Source organism: Rattus norvegicus, chromosome 4, assembly GCF_021556685.1.
Source record: "Rattus norvegicus strain SHRSP/BbbUtx chromosome 4, alternate assembly SHRSP_T2T, whole genome shotgun sequence".
Taxonomy (NCBI): Eukaryota; Metazoa; Chordata; class Mammalia; order Rodentia; family Muridae; genus Rattus; species Rattus norvegicus.
In genome coordinates, this window is record NC_141537.1 from 171,489,357 (window position 1) to 171,508,222 (window position 18,866).

An 18,866-nucleotide genomic window follows, 5' to 3' on the forward strand; every position below is an offset into this window, starting at 1 on the left:
GGGGAGTCTAGCTCCAGAGCTGGGAGAGCCTGGGAGGCAGAACAGACCCTTTGGGTGCCTTGGGGCCTTTCTTCTGCCAAGCCAAATTTGCTAGGAGTGTTCTCAGATGCGGCTTGATCCACCTATCCACTTCCAAGAGGGCTGTGCCCTTTGGCCTTCCTGTTTCCTTTCGGGCAGTCTGCTATCTTCATTGGCTTTTTCCTAGTACCAAAGCCTTGGTAGCTCTGTGTACTCTGGGAGTGTGCTTGTGCCATTCAGACTACAAAGGGATGTTTAATTTAAGAGACATTACTAAAATGTGCTTTGTTGACACCTTAGTTTTTAAGACTGTATCTCTCATTCCAATTAAAAAATGTGGTTGTAAATTCAAACCATTCTGCTAGATTGAGCACGTTTGAAGCTTAGATTTTTGTCAGAACATTTTAAGTAGCTTGAAATTAAAATTAACATGATCAAATGAATATAGGATTTAGACAGATTTGGCACTCTTCTTGTGATGGCTGTGTTAAATTAAAGGTAAAAAAGAAAAAGTGAAAAGAAAAAAGGGGTCTTGAGTGGGGTTCGAGGGTTTGGCTTTCTCCTCCCTTTTTTTCTGGACTGAAATGGAGGCTTTCTTTCAGGCAATTCCCTGGTGTTTGCTCTGTGTGATTTGGCTCTATCTCTGTTACTGCTAATACATGGCCTGGATTTCAAGTTGTTTGGGATCGGAATGTGCCCTGACTCTGTACTGCAAGTCCGGATTCACAGGCATTTTGTTGCAAAACTGGCTTGCTGCCTTCTCTTTTCTTTTCTGTGTCCTAAGTGGCTGCATTGTTTGTTGCAGTATATGCATTAGCTATCTGTGTTCAGTTCTTGCAGCCTGACAAAGTGGGAGGGGCTTTCTTTGATCCATGGCTGAGTTTTCACTGTGTGAGTTCTTTAGTGCACAGTGCAGCCATCTTAATTACACTTGTGTGCAACTGAGACTGTGCAGCTGTCTCAAAATGGCTGCTAAGCCAATCTCTGGAGCTGCTTAGGCAGCAAGTAAGCCCGTGAAGAGGCTTGTCACATGCACCAGGATCTGAGGTAAGAGTCAGGAAGCTTTTGTCTTTAACACCACAATTAGAAAACATTGGAACATGACCAGGTTTGTATAGGCAAGAGAATTCGCTTATGAAAAAGTTGAACTGTTTACTAAGACTTGTAAGCTTATATTAGAGAAACAGTGTGTTGGGATGGTGAGGTCAAAGGTTAAATTCCTGTGATTTCTCACCATTTTGTTGTCATTGCCAGAACATTTGATCACCACAGTAGTGCTTTTCTGATCCATGCGGAATTTAATGTTCCTTGTGTATTTAATAATTAATTCATCAGATATTTGTAGAAATTCAAACAGTGTATTGGGTATTTTTTAAGAAGCCATAAATTAGCCTTGTTTAGAAAGATTTTCTGACTTTTAAAATGAGGTATTGTATGGTAGTTTTATACATAGAACAGAAATTTGCTATATAAATCATAGAAAAATAATATTGTGTTTTCTGTACTATATGCTCCAGTGCTTTCTCACATGCTGTCTATTTATAGTAAATATATATTTATTTATATATATTTATATTTATAGTATCATTTTCCTTAAGTTGCTTTTTGTTTGAATTGACATTTGGATTTAGATTTTAAATTTCAGAATGGTTTTACGTAAAGACCTCTGTACTTTTTTTTAAAAATCTAATGCAATTTGATACCTAGAGAGCTAGAATAAATATTGTTTTAGTTAAGTGGCATTATTATATTTATTTAAAACTGCTAACACTCAAATTGTAAATTTGAAAAAGGTTTTTAGCATTGTAAAATAGAAATATTTGCTAAACTACTGTAATATACAATTTTACGGTTACCTAGCAAATTGGGAGAATAATCCTCTTTCTCTTCCCCTCCCTCCCTCCCTCCCTCCCTCCCTCCCTCCCTCCCTCCCTCCCTCCCTTCCTCCTCTCTCTTTCTCTCTTTCTTTTCTTCTTTTTTGAGCCACAATCTCAGCGTGGCCTGCAGTTGCTTGCCCCTGGCCTACTGAGTAGGTGAGGCTTGCCTGAGCCCCTGACTCACCAGTGCTTAGGTCACAGGCTCCTGTGCTGCTGTGCACTCCCCGAAGTGGACATGAAGTTCCACTTGCATAATTTGGGTAGAAGAACAGTTATATTTTAAGCACTGCTTAAGTTGTAGTAGTTACTAAATTATTTTTTGAATGCTGTCATGTATTCCTGTTACTGTGTCAAGGGAGTAGTTTAAATATGTTCTTGATGAATATAATAGAGAACAGTTCTGTATGTTTGTTCTTTTCGGTTCTTTTTTTTTTTTTTTCCCCCCGGGAGCTGGGGACTGAACCCAGGGCCTTGCGCTTCCTAGGCAAGCGCTCTACCACTGAGCTAAATCCCCAGCCCCTGCTTTTTAAAGATATATATATATATATATATATATATATATATATTCACTGTTCCTTTCTTCAGACACACCAGAAGAGGGCATCAGATTCCATTACAGATGGTTGTGAGCCACCATGTGGTTGCTGGGATTTGAACTCAGGACCTCTGGAAGAGCAGTCGGTGCTCTTAACCACTGAGCCATCTCACCAGCCCCTATATGTTTGATAGAGGAAATTTTATTTTTATTTTTGTGACCTTTTATACTTTTCAGTTTTCGTTTTTCCCCTCTGTTTCTATATTTTTAAAAAGTGTCTTATATAGTATAAGCTGGGCTTTGAACATTGTTCTGTGGCCTGGGCTGGCCTTGAACTTGTAATCTTCCTGCTTCAGCCTACCAGAATTAGAGGCTCTAAAGCAACTTCTAAAACAGCAAATTAAATTTTGCAAATTAAAGGAGGGAGGGAGGGAGAGAAGGAAAGAGGGACAGAAGGAGAAGAAAATTACTCTCCCAACATATTAAAAGGCTCTGTATGAAGTTCTATTTTGTACCTATTTTATAGAATAAATGTATACAATTTGCTTGTCATAAGTGTATTTAATAACTACTAAGGTAGTGTGTTTGTTTAACATTACCTTAATGAAATGAGATCACATATGACCTTTAGAATTTTATGTTAGTGTCTACATCTGGTTGACTTATATGCTGAACTCAGCCTCTAACGCATTATGGAATTCAGTTTGAAATTCTTCTGAAATGCATCGACTTTTCTTCCTTTTTTGATTTTTCTTGAAGGTCTACACTGGACCGTCAGAGCTGCTACTTAATAGTTTAATTTTGCTGCCTTGTCATGAATTTAAATTATTCTTGCTCTTGCTTATATTTTTTTAAATAAAATAATTAGTTTTTTATAATTTAAACTCAAGTAGACTTATGAATTTTTAATAATTTGAATGATAGTTTATATAAATCATCCACTCATGTGCAAGTGTGGGTGTGGGCTCTTGCTTTCTGTAAGCTTGTGCTCAGTAGTGAGACCGGAATGGGAACCTGCTCCCATCTCTGTCACTGTCCTTTTCCTGTCTGAGCACTTGGGATCTTGGTAGAAGGATGGGGGTAGGGGGCGTGTACTATTTAAAATAGGTGTATTTGAATAAAATGATGTAAGGCAGCCATTTGGTTTTTAATATGGAAGGAAACTACTGATAAAGTAGAAATGATGGAGCAGCTTATGCTGGCATTTACATTTTTTTGCCTTCTGTTGCTGAGTGTACAATTTACTCTCATACTTTATATAAGATGATCAGTTATGCATTAGGAAATTCTAAACTCTGGCTATGTAGGCTATTGCTAAAAGTTTTCATGCTGTCCCATTTTTACAGCTTAGAAACAGAAAGCAGACTTTGGATTATTTTTCATTGGTTATAGATCTCAAATTTTCTGTGAACTACAGGTTAGACATTATGCTGGCTAATTGAGGGCGTGGTCTATATTCTGGGAACTGAGTTCTTGAGGCCATGTATTGTCCATTCTTCTTTTTCTCCTTCTCTGTTTTCCTGTCTCATAAGCTAATCTTTTTTTTTTCTTTTTCTTTTTCTTTTTTTTGGAGCTGGGGACCGAACCCAGGGCCTTGCGCTTGCTAGGCAAGCGCTCTACCACTGAGCTAAATCCCCAATAAGCTATTCTTAAGAATTAGCGTAAGTCTCAAAAGGAAATGTTGGGATGGAAAGTTCATTGATGAAGAGTGCCCACATAAATACAAATCCCTTTTCTGACACTGATTGGCTCCCCATCTCTTTAGTTTATTATTTCTCAAGTCACATCCCTTGTCATGTGTGACTAGATCAGAGTGTCGGGGAAAAGATGGGGAGTTTCTCCCATAATTCATGCTGAAATATATTCATAAGTAAATCCTGAATGGAATGTTGCTATTAAAGAATTGGAAGCGTAGCATAAATGCTTCAGCTGTAGTCTGGCTGAGTCTTAAATATATTATTAAAAAAGAAAAAGAAAAGAAAGAAAAAGGGGAAAATAAGGTTCTCCAAGAGCTGACTTGAATCCAGGGCCAAGCTCTGTGCTTGGTGCACATGAGGACCTTAAGAACAGTTCTCTTTCAGTGGCCACAGACTGACAGCTGCCTAGACTTATTTTTATTCTTTAACCGCTGCCCATTTCTATAGTTAACATCTAATGTCAGGTACGACTAAAAATCCAATTTTCTTGCCTCTTAAAAGCTGCTAGATAGGGCAGTGGTAGGCTTGTTTTTCTGTACAGTCATCTGCACCAAGTATAAAACATGTCTCCAGCCCATCCTTTTCACTCTGACACTTGTGCAGCTAGTTTCACTAGAATCCTTTTTGTACTCAGTTAATGGGAGTGCTGACAGCCTTAAATATCTAAAGTACAGTTTCTAACCAGAAGAAAACAGTCTGCTGTACTATACCTAACCTAAGGGAGATCTAACATGTAAATTAAGTGTATTCTTTACGATATGACACTTTAGGTAGCAGATTTTCTAATTGAAATGTATTTTAAGGTTTGCTTTCATTTTATGGGTACAGGTGTCTGTGTCTGTGTCTGTATACCACATGCATGCAGTGTCCCCAGAGGTCAGAACAGGGATGCTGGATCCCTTGAATCTGGAGTTAGAGATGGTTGTCCACTGCCATGTGAGTGCTAGGACTCAAACCTGGGTCCCTAAAGAGCAGCCAGGGATCTCCAATCCCGGTTCTTTTTGTTTGTTTGTTTGATTTTTGTTTTTTAAGTGGTAGAGTTAGTAACATCAGCCTAAGATTCAATGCGAGATGATTACTCATTACAAGTGCATAAAGGGACTGAGATTGTCTTCTGTTAAAGGCGTCACTGTCTTAAAAACATTACTGGCTATCATCTGTTTTTGACAGTGGTGTGGAGGAGGAAGGACAGACTAAATCACATTCCAGAAGTGCAGCTTGGTAAATAAAGTAACATTTTGTCAAAATTTTCTGCCCAAACTAAACAATGCATAATGAATTTTCTAATATGAACTTTTCTAAATTGAAAATATTTTTGATAAAATACTTTTCTTGCATAGATAACAACGAAAGCCAATATACAGTTAGCTTTGAAAAAATCTCTCTTTACATTTAGTAGTTAACAACCATGTCAGATGTCAAAATGGCTTTGATTGTGTGTGAACATGGAATGTTACTGTGAGTGGAGTGATTTGAACCCACATTTTCCAGAGCATCAGCCAAGTTCGCTTGCTTGCTTGGTGTGCTTGCTTGTCTGTCTGTCTGTCTGCCTCCCTCCCTACTTCCTTCCTTCCCTCCCTCTTTTCTTTCTTTCTTTGGGTGATAGTTTTATTGTGTAGTCCAGGCTGGCCTCAAACTCTTCCCGCCTTCTGGAAGCTGGGATTAGGCATATGCCACCGTACCCAACAGCTTCTTGACATTCATAAAATGACAGGTAACTCCAAGGAAAATACCCTTTGGAAGCAGATTTCAAGATAAAAATGAAATCTGTAACGGATGAAGAAGTTGCTATCTTGTACAGGAAGTAGACCACTTTGGTTCCCACACGGCCCAAAGACAGTGACTGGGGAGAAAATTTCTGTTCAGAGAGCTTAGATAGTTCAAGTTAGAACTCTCACAAAGTGGGGTTTTTTTGTTTTGTTGTTGATTCATAATAGTTTGGAATTGAAGCTACCAAGAACCACATCAGTTGACCACAGCAGTATAAATTTAATGAGGAGATTTAACTTGAGAGATGTCTGGGGAGTTCTGCATTTGCTGAGTGTATCCATCCTGTCACTGAAGTAAGCCAAATGCAGTTGGGAAAATTGTGACCGTGGTGCTTCTTTGTCAGACATGGAAGTTCATGCGTTATAGCGGGGCATTAACAAACATGTCAGGAGAGGCCACGCCCGCCCTTGCTGCTATTCAGTTCAGGATAAATCGCTTCATCTCTTTGTGCTGTTTTTTGACCACTAGAAATGATTAAAGAATTAGAAAGTACATGTTAACCACCTGGAGTAAAAGGATTCTAAGTTTGAGGCTGGCTTAGACAATTTAGCAAGACTAAAAGGTAATGTCAAACAAGAGTCCTGGCTTTGCGAGTAGACTGGGTATCTTCGGATTTTACTGCTGGGAACAGACACACGGCCAAGGCAACTCTTATAACAACATTTAATTGGGGCTGGCTTACAGGTTCAGAGGTTCAGCCCATTATTATCAAGGCAGGAACATGGTAGCATCCGGTCAGGCATGGGGCAAGCAGAGCTGAGGGGTTCTACATCTTCATCTGAAGGCTACTAGCAGAATTCTGGCTTCCAGGCAGCTAGGATGAGGGTCTTAAAGCCCACACCCACAGTGACACAGCCACTCCAACAAGGCCACACCCACTCCAAACAGGCCACACCTCCTAATAGTGCCACTCCCTGTGCTGAGCATATACAAACCATCATCACATTAGATAAACGTTTGGTCCAAGAACTGTTTTTTATAGGACCTAGCCTTGGTCCTCCATAGTATAAAAGCTGTAAGTCAGAGGGTCTAGACATTTTTAAAAATCAGTGTGATAAACTAATTTTTGCCAGTTTTCATAAAATGTAATTTAAGCTCATTTTATTTTGATGTCTCTCAATTGTGTCAAGCAATTCTTTTCATTGTATCCCTCAAAACTATTCATGTGTTGGTGCACTGGAACTAAGATGTCAGTCCTCTGCTTCCTCTGCTGCTGTTGGCTGAAGTGGCCGTGAGAGGATCACCAGTCCTCTATTTTGGCACTGTCAATAGGCAGGAATGATGAGCTGATTCTGATAATTCACTGCAAGTGATTAATTAGCTCATTTGATATTAAAATAATACATAAGTGCTTATAATTTGCATTGTATTTTACGCTGTATTAAACTTAAAGTTGGATGCTTAACCAAGTACAAAGAGGGAGAGCAGACAACCTAAAAACTGAGAGGCTGGAGTCAGAATCACAGACCTCTGGCCCCAGCACCTGACAGCTGAGGTAGAAGATTAGTGCAGCAGTCCTCAACCTTCCTAATGTTGCAACTCTTTTAAAACTCAGTTCCCCATGGAGTAGTGACCCCCAACTGTAACGTTATTTATTGTAATGTAAATATCTGATGCGGAGGATATCTGATCTATGACCTCTGCAAAAGGGTGTTTGGACTCCCAGAAGGCAAAACCTATAGATCAAGAACCTCTGATACTGGGTTTAAGGCCAACCTGGGCTCAAATGAAATACATTGTACCTGGTGGTTTGAATAAGAATGGTCCCCGTAGGTTCATATATTTGAATGCTTAGTTACTAGGAAATGGTAGTACTTGAAAAGATTAGTTAAGTGTGACTTGCTGGAGGAGGTGTGTTATGAGTGGGATGAGCTTTGAGATTCCTAAAGCCCATGCCAAGCCCAGAGTCTCTGTCTCTGGATCATGCCTGCCATGCTATACTTCCCACTACCATGATAGTGAATTAAACCCAGAGACGGTAAGCAAGCCCCCAGTTAAAGGCTTTCTTTTATAAGAGTTGCTTTGCTTTGGTCAATGGTCTCTTCACAGCAATAGAAAAATGAGTAATATAGAAGTTGGTATGGGGTGTGTGTGTGGAGGTGTTGCTGTGATAGGCCTCACCATGCTGCTTGTTGGAGGAATTTGGAAGACTTTAGGACTTTGGCTTAGTAAGTACTTGACTGCTTTAAGTGGGACTTAATGAGCCATACTGGGAGGAGCATGGCAGACTCTGTGCTGAGAACAACTTCGACACTCTGTCTCTGTCTGTCTCTGCCTCTGTCTCTCTCTCACACACACACACACACACCCCGAAAGATTTAAGAAGGGAAGAATATTAGTAAGTCCTAGATACCATTCTTGTGATATTTTAGCCAAGAAAATGCCCTTGTCTGAAAAACCTGCCGGAGGATGAAGAATTTTGGATTAATGGCCTTTGAAGAGGAGATTTCAAGACATTCTAGTATTATTGGTTTTGTTGTGTGATCACTAGTGGCTCCTCATGTGCAGATCTATAATGTAAAGGAACAAGCTGGACAAGGAAATACACTTACAGTTTGTGGTGAGAAAGGAGCACTGTGAAGTAATTAATGGTGGAGCTGAGTATTGTGCTCAAGGAGAGAGAAAGTTTAAAGAAAAACCTGTTGCTAAATGGAGTGGTGACTTCAGGGCAGCATCTTACCCACATCACTCTCTGACTTTTGAAAAGGAATTAAAGAAAAACTTCAGCAAGGAAGGCAGAAAGCTGATGTAAGTGTTCTTGAACAGGGATGCCAAGTTCCAGCCCCAGCAAGCAGCATAACTTTTTGGCAGCTTCAGCCATGTAGTTCTGGCATTAGAGTTCATGATACAAGAAAGGGTTGTGAAATCTCCCTGTAGTGCTAAGGAAATCTGAGGCTGGGCATGTGTGAGGGTGTCCTGTATGGAGGCCTAGGGAGGCCATTGCATGAAGGTGTGAAGGTAAAACCTGGCTTGCGTTGGAGACCCAAAGATGCTGGAGATGCTAGTCTTGGCACACCTGCCAAGGAGAGCTGCAGACTCGACAACAGTAAAAGGAGTTGGAAATGCAGAATTTGGAGTTTGCCCTGCTAGTTTTTGGTTATGATTTGCTCCAGTATTTCCTCATATGTTCTCCTTCCTCCCTTTGGAATGATAATGTATATTCTGTGCCAGTATGTGTTGGAAGTGTGTGATCCGCTTTTCGATTTTGATTTTCAGGACGTTAAGATTAAGAGCGGGCCTTCAGTCTCGAAGACTTGACATTTAAACAGTATCGGGACTGTGATAGACTATGGTGATTTTTGAAGTTGGACTGAATGCGTTTTTGCCTTATGATATGGCTAGAAGCCTATAGGGGCGAGGGACCAGGATGGGTGGTTTGAATAAGAATGGCCATGGGTTCTTATATTTGAATGCTTAGTCACCAGGGAGTGGCTCTGTTTGATGTGTGGCATTGTTGGAGGAAGCCTTGAGGAGAGTGGGCTTTGAGGATCCAAAAGCTCATGGAAGCTCAGCGCCTCCCTCTCTACCTGTGGATCAGGACATAGCTCTCAGCTCCTTCTCCAGCACTGTGCCTGCTGCTCTTCTCCCCACCGTGATGATAATGAATTCAGCCTCTGAAACGTTAAGCAAGCCCCCATTGAATGCTTTGTCTTATTCATCGCTTTGGTCATGGCATCTCTCTCTTCACAGTGATAGAACAGTGACTAAGACACTAAAGCCTCCGAAGCTAAGCTGGTGTCAGAGCTGTGTGTCCCCTCTCCCCAGTATTAAGTGTGTGGCTGACTCTGAAGTCTCCTTGTAGTTTGCTGTCATTTTGCTGTCTGCTGGGGTGGAGTGGGTAGGGTGACAGGTCTTGGAAGGACAATGTGGTTGTCTCAGAAGAACTTACCATGTCCTTTCAGTTATTATCTTTCACAGGTAACACGGTTGTCTGCATAACAGAAGATTCCCATTTACTGTTTATACAACAATACTTCTTTATTCATGCTTAGAGTCTCATGCTTATGTAAAGGGTAACTTAAGTGAGGTAAAAACAAGGACAAAGCTAGAGAGCATGGTCAGAGGAGAAGGCTCCGCACCTGGGAGTGCTTACTGCTCTTGCAGTTCCTGGCGTCCACCTCAGGTGACTCATAACTGCCGTCAGCTCTAGTTCCAGAGGGATCTGACATGTCAGACCTCTGTACAACTAGCATTTACATGGACCTACCCATATGTAAAATACATACATACAGGTATTAAAATTATAAAAATAAATCTAAAAATAAAAATGTATTTTGAGATCGTCCCTAGCATTTTACATACTTTTTAGTTTATTAATCTGAATGTAGTTTGTGGATTTGACTATAGCTTAGGTCATTTATACTTTTAAAGTGGGGTAAAGTCCAAGTAAATGGAGTTGTAGAATTTTTATCAGTAAATCATAAGGTAACTAAAAATAGTTGAAACCAAGGGACCCACAGTCATTGGTGGTGACTTGATGCTTGCCCACAAAGACCTGGCTAACGGAAATGATAAATCAGCCATATAATTTTGACAGGAATTATGGCGTTGACATTTGTAATTCAATATATCCTTGTTTTGGTAGGAGGAAAGAACATACTTTAGTAATGTTAGTTGGTGTAAATATGTTGATTTACTTGACCATCTTAATAATGGCACATAGGTATGTGCATCTTATTCGGAGAATTGTCAATGTGGCTAACAGCAAGTTTGCTTTCAGAAATTTGTATTTATTCATTAATAAAACTTGAAAAAACAGTTGTATATTAAAAGAATGAAGATAGCTTTTATTTAATGAGGTATAATTTATGGTTTTAATGATTGTATAATTAGAAAATATTAAATTATATATAATATAATATATTTATTAGTTTGTGACCAAGTAAGCTAAGGATTTAAAAAAAATTGGGAATTAAATTGTTTCATGTGGCAGGAGTTGAGTTTTGGTTATGTAAATGTTAGAAGTTGCTTTTGTTTTATTCCTGGGAATTGAACTCTTTTAGTGGAAACTAGCTAGATGGCTTCTAGAACCAGTCAGTGCCTGCTGGAGAACTAATGGTGAGGGTTTTCTCCCCAGCAATGAAGAAAGGTCTGCTTTATGTAAATTGTTCTTACTGGCGCCAGCTAGCTGGAACTGCAGTCTGCCTGTGCAGTGGCAGCAGATAACATGTGTCATGGACTTGCTCTTTGGAATGTGTGAGAACTCAGCCTTTGGGCTGATGGAGGAGAGTGGAAGCATTAGTGTCACAGTAATGAGACGTCCAACACTGGCAGTGCCATGGATGAGTGAGAGCAGCTGAGTGCTTTAAGCTTTAAGCTCTGCTCTTAGAGACCATACCTACTGACACCATTAGTGGTAGGTGGGAGGTACTTAACTGCGAGCGAGCGGTTGCTGCAGACCCCATAGTTGGCCAGATAGAGAGCGGCACAGAGAATTGGGATTCCAGGCATCGTCACTGCAAACAGTCCTTTTGAAGAGAAGCGATTGTGCTCTGTGAGCATCACTGACATGTTGAATGACAGCCTTTTGGCTTCTTGGTGGTTAATGGGATATTGATGGGATGTTTGCTGCACAAACTACACAACAGATGTGCAGCACTGAAAGGAGTCACAACATGTGGCCAACTATTGTATTGTGTTCCTGAGATTTTTTAAATGAATATGAATCAAATAAGAAATTTAAACTCAAGAAGGCTAACCTAGGCATCTCATTAGAGATTAAAGTTTGCAGTGGCCTAAATGAAGAAGAGGAAATTTTTTTACAGTATCAAGCTGCCCCCAGGTAAGAGATTTAGGTCCCTTTCTGTGACATATCCTCATCCTAGGTGCTCCGGCTGTCTCTCTGCCTTTGGGTGTTTTGTTTTTTGTTTTTTGTTTCTTAGCTATAGTAATAACAGGCTTAGTAGGTTGTTCATGTTAATATTCAGGAGATTTTGAGAGCCATATTTGGATTTAGTCTTTTAAAGAGATGTCATTGTGAAATTACATTTGAAGTGAAATGAACTAAATAAATGAAATGAGTTTCATGTGAATTTGTTCGTGTATATAATTAATTCATATTACACATTGAACCAGGCATGTTACCATGTCCTCAGTTACATCAACACCAGCTGGTATATGAAGAGAAATGACATTCTGTACCTTAACACACTGTCAAGTTTACATTTAACACAGAGGTTAACATATGGTAGATCAGACTGCTTATGCATTCACATTTGACCTACATGTTAACAATAGGCGTTTATACAAAGTCAACACTGTCCAGTTTTTCACTCCACATTTGTAATAAATTCATTTCCAAATATTTAAAGTTATCACAGTTTTAATATGCATTAATTAAGATATCCATTATATCTAATAGTTTATTTCATAAGTTGACCAATGGTACATAGGCGTTGTTATTCTTGTGTTGTACACCTAAAATATTACATCCTACTTTCCGTTAAAATATGTATGTATAATAGAGGGTGTATATATAATTGCTATAAAGATAGAAAGGTGTATGCTTGTGAAGAAATGCATGTGTCCATTAATGAATAACTCTGACTGAAAAAAAAAAAGCTGAACTAAGGACAAGTTAGGAGATAAAAGTGTGAGATGTAGTAGTTCTCTTTCCTCTATAGCAATAAATTATTTAGCATACCATAGAACCATAAAGTCTTGGAAACGAGTTAGGGCAGATTGGAGTAGTTTGAACTGCCTTGCTATATAGGTGTTGTTGCTTAGGTTCCAGACAGACAGACAGACAGACAGACAGACAGACAGACAGGGAGGGAGAGAGGGAATCCCCTTGTGCGGCAGCTTGTGTTGATGGCCAACAGGTTTGGAAGATGAAGACGCTGTTCTCGTTCTAGTCTGTTGTGTCAGGCATGGGGCAGATTGATGCTTTTGATATAAAGTTGGCTTTTGTCATCTCTTCAATTCCTTCTGTCCCAGGTCTGTGTTCCTGAAGTCATTAAGATACCTTGTATTTTCTAGGCTAAATATTCTCCATTTTCCACAACTATTTCTCATACAACATGTGGTTCAGAGCATTCTTTAGGATGGGCATTCTCATTGTTAGTTTTTAGGTGGTAAAAGGCTGTCTCTAATGTTCAGTCAGTCTGCTACTCTGAAGCGGTAGGTACCCTTCTCCTTGACTTTAGATTTCTGTTCTGGAGTTTACCTTTGGTTTTGGTGACCATTTCGTGCTGTTGAAGATTTTAAGCTTGGAGGTACATTTCTCTATTTGTTGGGAGAGAGTGTATGTCATGATACTTGTGTATAGGTGAGAGTCATTTTTCCCCTCTGGCTCTATGTAGGTTTTGGGGATTAAACTCAGGTCATCAAATTATGAAAGCCTTTACCTACTGAGACATCTTACCAGCCCACATCTTGAGTTTATAATAAATTAAAAGTCTTCAGTCCTTTCTGGGACTCCATTTCTGTAATTTACGTGAATGTCTGAGACAAGCAGATTTCTCAGTCTGCATGTCTCACATTCCTATCACTATTCCCTGCTTTCTCTGCATCTTGCTGGCTTGCTGTATTTCCCTTTATGTTTTCACGGTTTGACAGCTGTGCTTGAGCTTCTTTCATGGTTTCTGCCTTTGTTGTATTGAATGGACAGTATACCTTCCTGGTTGTGTTAGTGTTTTGGGGTTAGTACAGTTAAGTAGGCTAACTTCTTTGAATTAGTGAGATTAGGACTCCATTTAAAAAAGAAAAAGAAACTGACCTCATCAACTTTATTAAGCCCACCAACACATCTGTCCATCTGTCTGTCTATCCACCAATCCACCCACCCATCCCCCATCCACCCACCTACTCTCAATCCATCCACCTACCCACCCATCAACATCCGTCCACCCATGATCATCTGTCCATCTGTCTGTCTGTCCGTCTGTCTAAATATTTCTTTTTAGACAAAGTCCTCTATACCACTGACTGGCCTAGAACTCAGCCATCTGCCTGCCTCTTCCTCTGTGCTAGAATTAAGTGTACCACTGCCGACCTGGGCTATCAGCCTTTATCTGACGAGTTTTGCAGAATTACTTAGGATATAGTCTGGTAGTGCTTTGCTCTTAAGTTTTCTACAAATTGTCTCTTTAATCTGTTTCTTTCTTTGTTTTAATAGATAATCTCCTTATCCTGCTGGTCTATATAATTTTATTTGTGGGGGTTTTTGCATTTAGGAAAAATTTATTACCACATGTGAGCTCACTGTTGATATTTACTGGTATATTTATAAGAATTTTACATTTTGGCTGTTGTGGTATATGATTCTATGTATCTCCCTATCATTGTAGGTTAATAGATGTTTTTTGATTGTATCTACTGTAGATTTTAGGAAGAAATGTGTATATGTCAGTTTGGGGATTTATTTTTTCCTCCTGAACTTCTGAGCCCTGTTTTGTTTTGTATGATATGAAATACATTATTTAGTGTTTCTGATGTGTGCACTTGGAGTGAATCTCTTGGGTGCATTACTTGATTTTCACTTTGAATTCTTTAAAAATATGTTATAGCATTTATTTATATGCTCCTCTAATTTGGGTCAGCATTTGGCTAGCATCTACTTTGTCAGACCCTCCTTTTCAGAGCTTCTGTATTGCCTTATTATAAGATAGGCCTCTTAGACAGAGTACCTGCCTATATATGATTTAAAAAATATGTTCACCAACTTGAAATTCAGTGTGCTCTCTCTCGCTTTATTTTTTTTGAGACAGGGTCCCTCATAGAACCTGAATCTCTCCGTCTGGCCAGTGAGCTCCAGGGACCCTCCTTTCACTGCCTCTCTAGTGCTAGCTAGGATCATAGGCACATGCTGCTGGGCCTGGCCTTTAATGTACTCGCTGAGGACTTAAACTGTTGTTGGTCTGCATGCTTGGTGGGGAAGTCCTTTACAAAATGTGTGATCTCCTAGGTCTCAACATTCTCATGTTCATAAAGGCGGGGAAGTGGTACTTACTGTACATGGGATACCCTGTGAATTTGTCATTTGAATGGTGGCCTACTGGCTTTGCATATCTAGTGTACCCTACCTACAGCCATATACACTTATCTCCCTTAGTACTAGCATAGAAGACAGTAAGTAAGTGGAATATGGCTAGCTGGTCAAATAGAAATTACTCAATGTACTTTCACATGGAGATTCAAAGTGGTCTAAGTGAACGTGTGTTTGTGTTCACTCTTCTCAAGTGAGCTGCTTTAACAGGCTTGGCATTTATTCTTCCATACTTGGATAATATCACTTGGATGACCACATATGTGTTCAGAATTTTCTGTGTGTTTGGCAATGTAATGTTATAAAATAGGAAAATATTTCTCGACTGCTTATGATATCAGAGTATTTGTACAGAGACATTATTATAGGACCAGTATCCTACAAGAGAATATAAACACAAGGAAAGTAGTATGCCTTAAGTAGCAGCCAGTCAGGCAGGAACAGTGCAGATAGTCACAGGCAGGCCTCTTTTTGATGAGTTACTAACTCCTGTAGTATATTTTTGACACAGTACTTTCAGAAATTTCTTCATACCTTAAAAAAAAAAGGTCAATTATAGTTTAAAAACCGTTTAATGTTCTTTAGTTTGGATGCTCCATTATTTTTGAAAACTATTTTCTTAGTGATTTATTTTCTTGTTTGTTATTTATAGTGTAGCTGTGTATTCTGTTAAGTTCCTCTTTTAAACAGTCTGGCATAACCTGAGATAGAAAGGTCAGGCACCTGGGCAGGGCTAATGTCTGTCTGTTCTCAACAGCGCTTCTGATTAATTCTGACAGCAAGCAACATGATGTCTCTACATTAATGCTAATGAGAGAATTTTCTTTTATTTTTCAGAATCATTTGTAACTATTCCTGTTTTCTAAATGATCCTCAGAATTTGTGTTTAATTTTCATTTTAAGCCATTGCATTTTCCATAATTTTATATATGACTTTTTGATGTAGACTCGTGTCTACTCTTACTCATTTAGTTAAAAAGTTGTCTTATTGTTTATTTACATTATGAACAATTCTACTGCACTCTTATTTTAAACAATAATTTACTTTTTCATAAACTTTTATATTTGACAAAACAATTTTAATTCTTAAAATATTCCCTTTTTTATAAACCACTTTTTTGTTTTACATATTATTCTTAACAGTTATAGTAAAAAATTATGTAGGCGAAATTTTGGCTAGAATTTTCTTTTGACAAGTTTTGCCTAGGAAGAGGAAGGTATTTTTCTGCATTAAGTCTTATGTCTTACATAGTTCAGTATTTCACATAGTTTAAAAATTCATTTGGTTTTTCTTGATATTCTGAGTGGAGATTTTTCTTACTCTAGCTTCAAGGGTTTGAGATTGTTGGTCAGGGTTTCTAGTATTGAGTATAGCACCACACTGTTGTGTGCTGAAGATTTTTGTTTGAAATGATCTATGTTTGCTTAAGGACTAATCTTGACATCACAAAGTTTTATTTTTACCACTGTTAATTTGCATAAATGAATGGATATTGAAACATCCATTGCCATCTGAGTTTTATTCAGAAAGGAAAGCTGGGCTTTCTAATTGTTTAGGTTATTAGTACATTTTCTAAATTTAAATTATTGCAGTTTTAAAATAGACTATCTTTTAGTAATGTGTCAAGCATATAGAAATAGATTTCAGGTAAATGTAGTTGGTTTCCTCCAGTCCCTTAAGGTCTGATGTAACCACAGTCCTGCGCACGCGCTTGCCTGTTTGCTCGCCCAGGCTACATTGTTTGCTCATTAGCAGAGGGACTTCAGGATTGTCAACCTTCTGAGGATTGTCAGGTTTTGGAAACAGCTGAATAAGGTGCTAGGTGCTTGGCTTATAGTTTTCCTGTCTATCTTTGATTATTTTCTTTTTTCCTTTCTCTATTCCTCCTCATTGTTCCGCCTCCCTTTCCTCTTCTTTCTGTTCCTCATCCTTTTTCTCCTCATCTCATCCTCCTCATCTGCTTCTTTGAATTCTGGAGGCTCTAGGCTCAGTTAAATCCTCTAATGTGGCAGACAGCCAGATCTCCAATAGACCCAAACTGAGCATGCTGCTGTTGCCTAGCAACTACTGGTGAAGCCTTTGTCTCTGTCTGAATTATAAATAGGGGTCTGAGCAGAAGTGCAGTTGAAAATGGGATTGGAAGGAAAGGCATACTCTTTCTTCTCATTTGAATTTGAGGGACTAAAGAAGTTTTAAATGTAGTCTTTAGAAATCTGGCTTATAAAAATTGAGCTAATCAGGAAGACAGTAAGGCTTTATGAATTTTTATCTGTAGTTAAACATTTAAAATCTTTTTATAAGTTATTTTTATTTGTGTGTGTACATGTGTGTGTGTGAGAGTGTGTGCATGTCTTGTGCACCGACATACACTTAAGTTTGTGAGTGTCTTTGGCCCCTAGAGGAGGACTTTGGGTCCTGTGAAGCTGGAGTTGGGAGCCAGCAGAGATCGGTGCTGGGAACCAAACTTGGGTCCTTTGCGAGAGCCACCAGGCCAATTCCTAAAAGGCTATCCTTTTAAATGATGAAAAACATCTGTTTTGTAATTGTTAGTGTGTGGGTATGTGTGTGTGACTTTGAGTGCTGTCGGAATAGGCCACCGGGACCTCTGCAGCCGGGATCACAGATTGCTGTGAGTTTCCCGATTGTGGGTGCTGAGGAATGCTTGGTTTTCTCAAAGTAAAACTGACCAAATGTAAGTAAAAGGTGGGAAAAGAAGTTTAACTAGTACCACAGTAGATGACAATAGACATCCTAAGGTGTATAAATAGTCATATTAATCTAGATTTATCAGAGAGGATCTCCCATCACTTGTGAGGAATAAACCTAATTACTTTGTAGCTCATTGCTTAATTCATATTGCTTTCTTCTGTGATGGGGTTAATAATAGTTTATGGGCTCATGATTTAACATTTTATTTTAATCCTTTTATTAAGATGTAAATAGGGGCTGGGGATTTAACTCAGTGGTAGAGCAATTACCTAGGAAGCGCAAGGCCCTAGGTTCAGTCCCCAGCTCCGAAAAAAAGAACCAAAAAAAAAAAAAAAAAGATGTAAATATTGCTAGATTCTGGATATGCAGCAAACAAGAATAGAACATTAAGAAAAAGACTTTACTTTGTATGTAAATTCTTTAATAAGTGCTTTTATGCTGGATGAAACTCCATTTTAATGTTTAGCCATTGTGTTATCAGAGGTAGATTTACCATCTGTTTTCCAGAGCTTTTGACTGTTTATGGGTCTGTGTTTGATCCCCATCACCATAAGAACAAAACCAAAACACACAAAAAAGGAAAGCACATGAGGCAGTTGCTTGTTTTAGTAGAAATGGACTCTGACACAACCTTTGACTTCGGCAGCTATAACTTGATTAAAGTGAAATTCAAGTGTTACCTTTCTCGGCCTTTTTGTTTGTTTTTGTCTTACAATTTTCCTCATTATCCGTGTACCTCCATGCCTAGGATCCAACCCTACGGCTACATTCATGCTTGGTGAGCCCTCTTAATTTTGAGCCAAATCCCTTGCCTTTATATTCTTCTTTCACAGTTGTTATTAATAGATTACAGACTGTCACCTTTAGAAATGAGAATTCTTTCAGAGTAAATTTGTAATTTACAGAGAAAAAGGCACGCACATGCTAAGAGCCATGAGGTTTCAAGTTCAGAATGAAACATGTCTCACATCTGGACAACTGAAGATTTTTTTCCTTTTTTCTTTTTTGGTCTTTTTGGGACTGGGTTTCTCTGTGTAGCCCTGGCTGTCCTCAAACTCACTCTGTAGACCAGGCTGGCACCTAAAGAAATTTTAAACAAGTACATCTACACTGTACTAGGAACCAACTGAAACATCAAAAATGGAAATTTTGTACAAATTATTTAAGTTCAAATATATTTGACAAAATTTCCCTCAGTGATACTAATTAACTTTTGGTAAAATAATTAATAGAAGTTTGTTTTAAAAAATGAGTATGGAAATCCTTACTGTAT

The 18,866-nt window shown here is 38.8% G+C and overlaps 1 protein-coding gene across 6 annotated transcripts in view; it reads left to right on the forward strand.

Annotated features, from left to right (window-relative positions):
• Positions 1–18,866, forward strand: part of Atf7ip (activating transcription factor 7 interacting protein) — an 85,742-nt gene that overhangs the window by 13,241 nt on the left and 53,635 nt on the right. For 2 of the 6 annotated variants that reach the window (XM_087657751.1, XM_087657755.1), the window contains exon 1: positions 946–1,065. The exons of the other annotated variants lie outside the window; for them this stretch is intronic. In XM_087657751.1, the coding sequence (XP_087513877.1) occupies positions 1,049–1,065 (17 nt within the window). In that variant the 5' untranslated portion in view covers positions 946–1,048. Of the gene's footprint in view, positions 1–945; positions 1,066–18,866 lie in introns of those variants that run through there. 6 annotated transcript variants of the gene reach the window in all.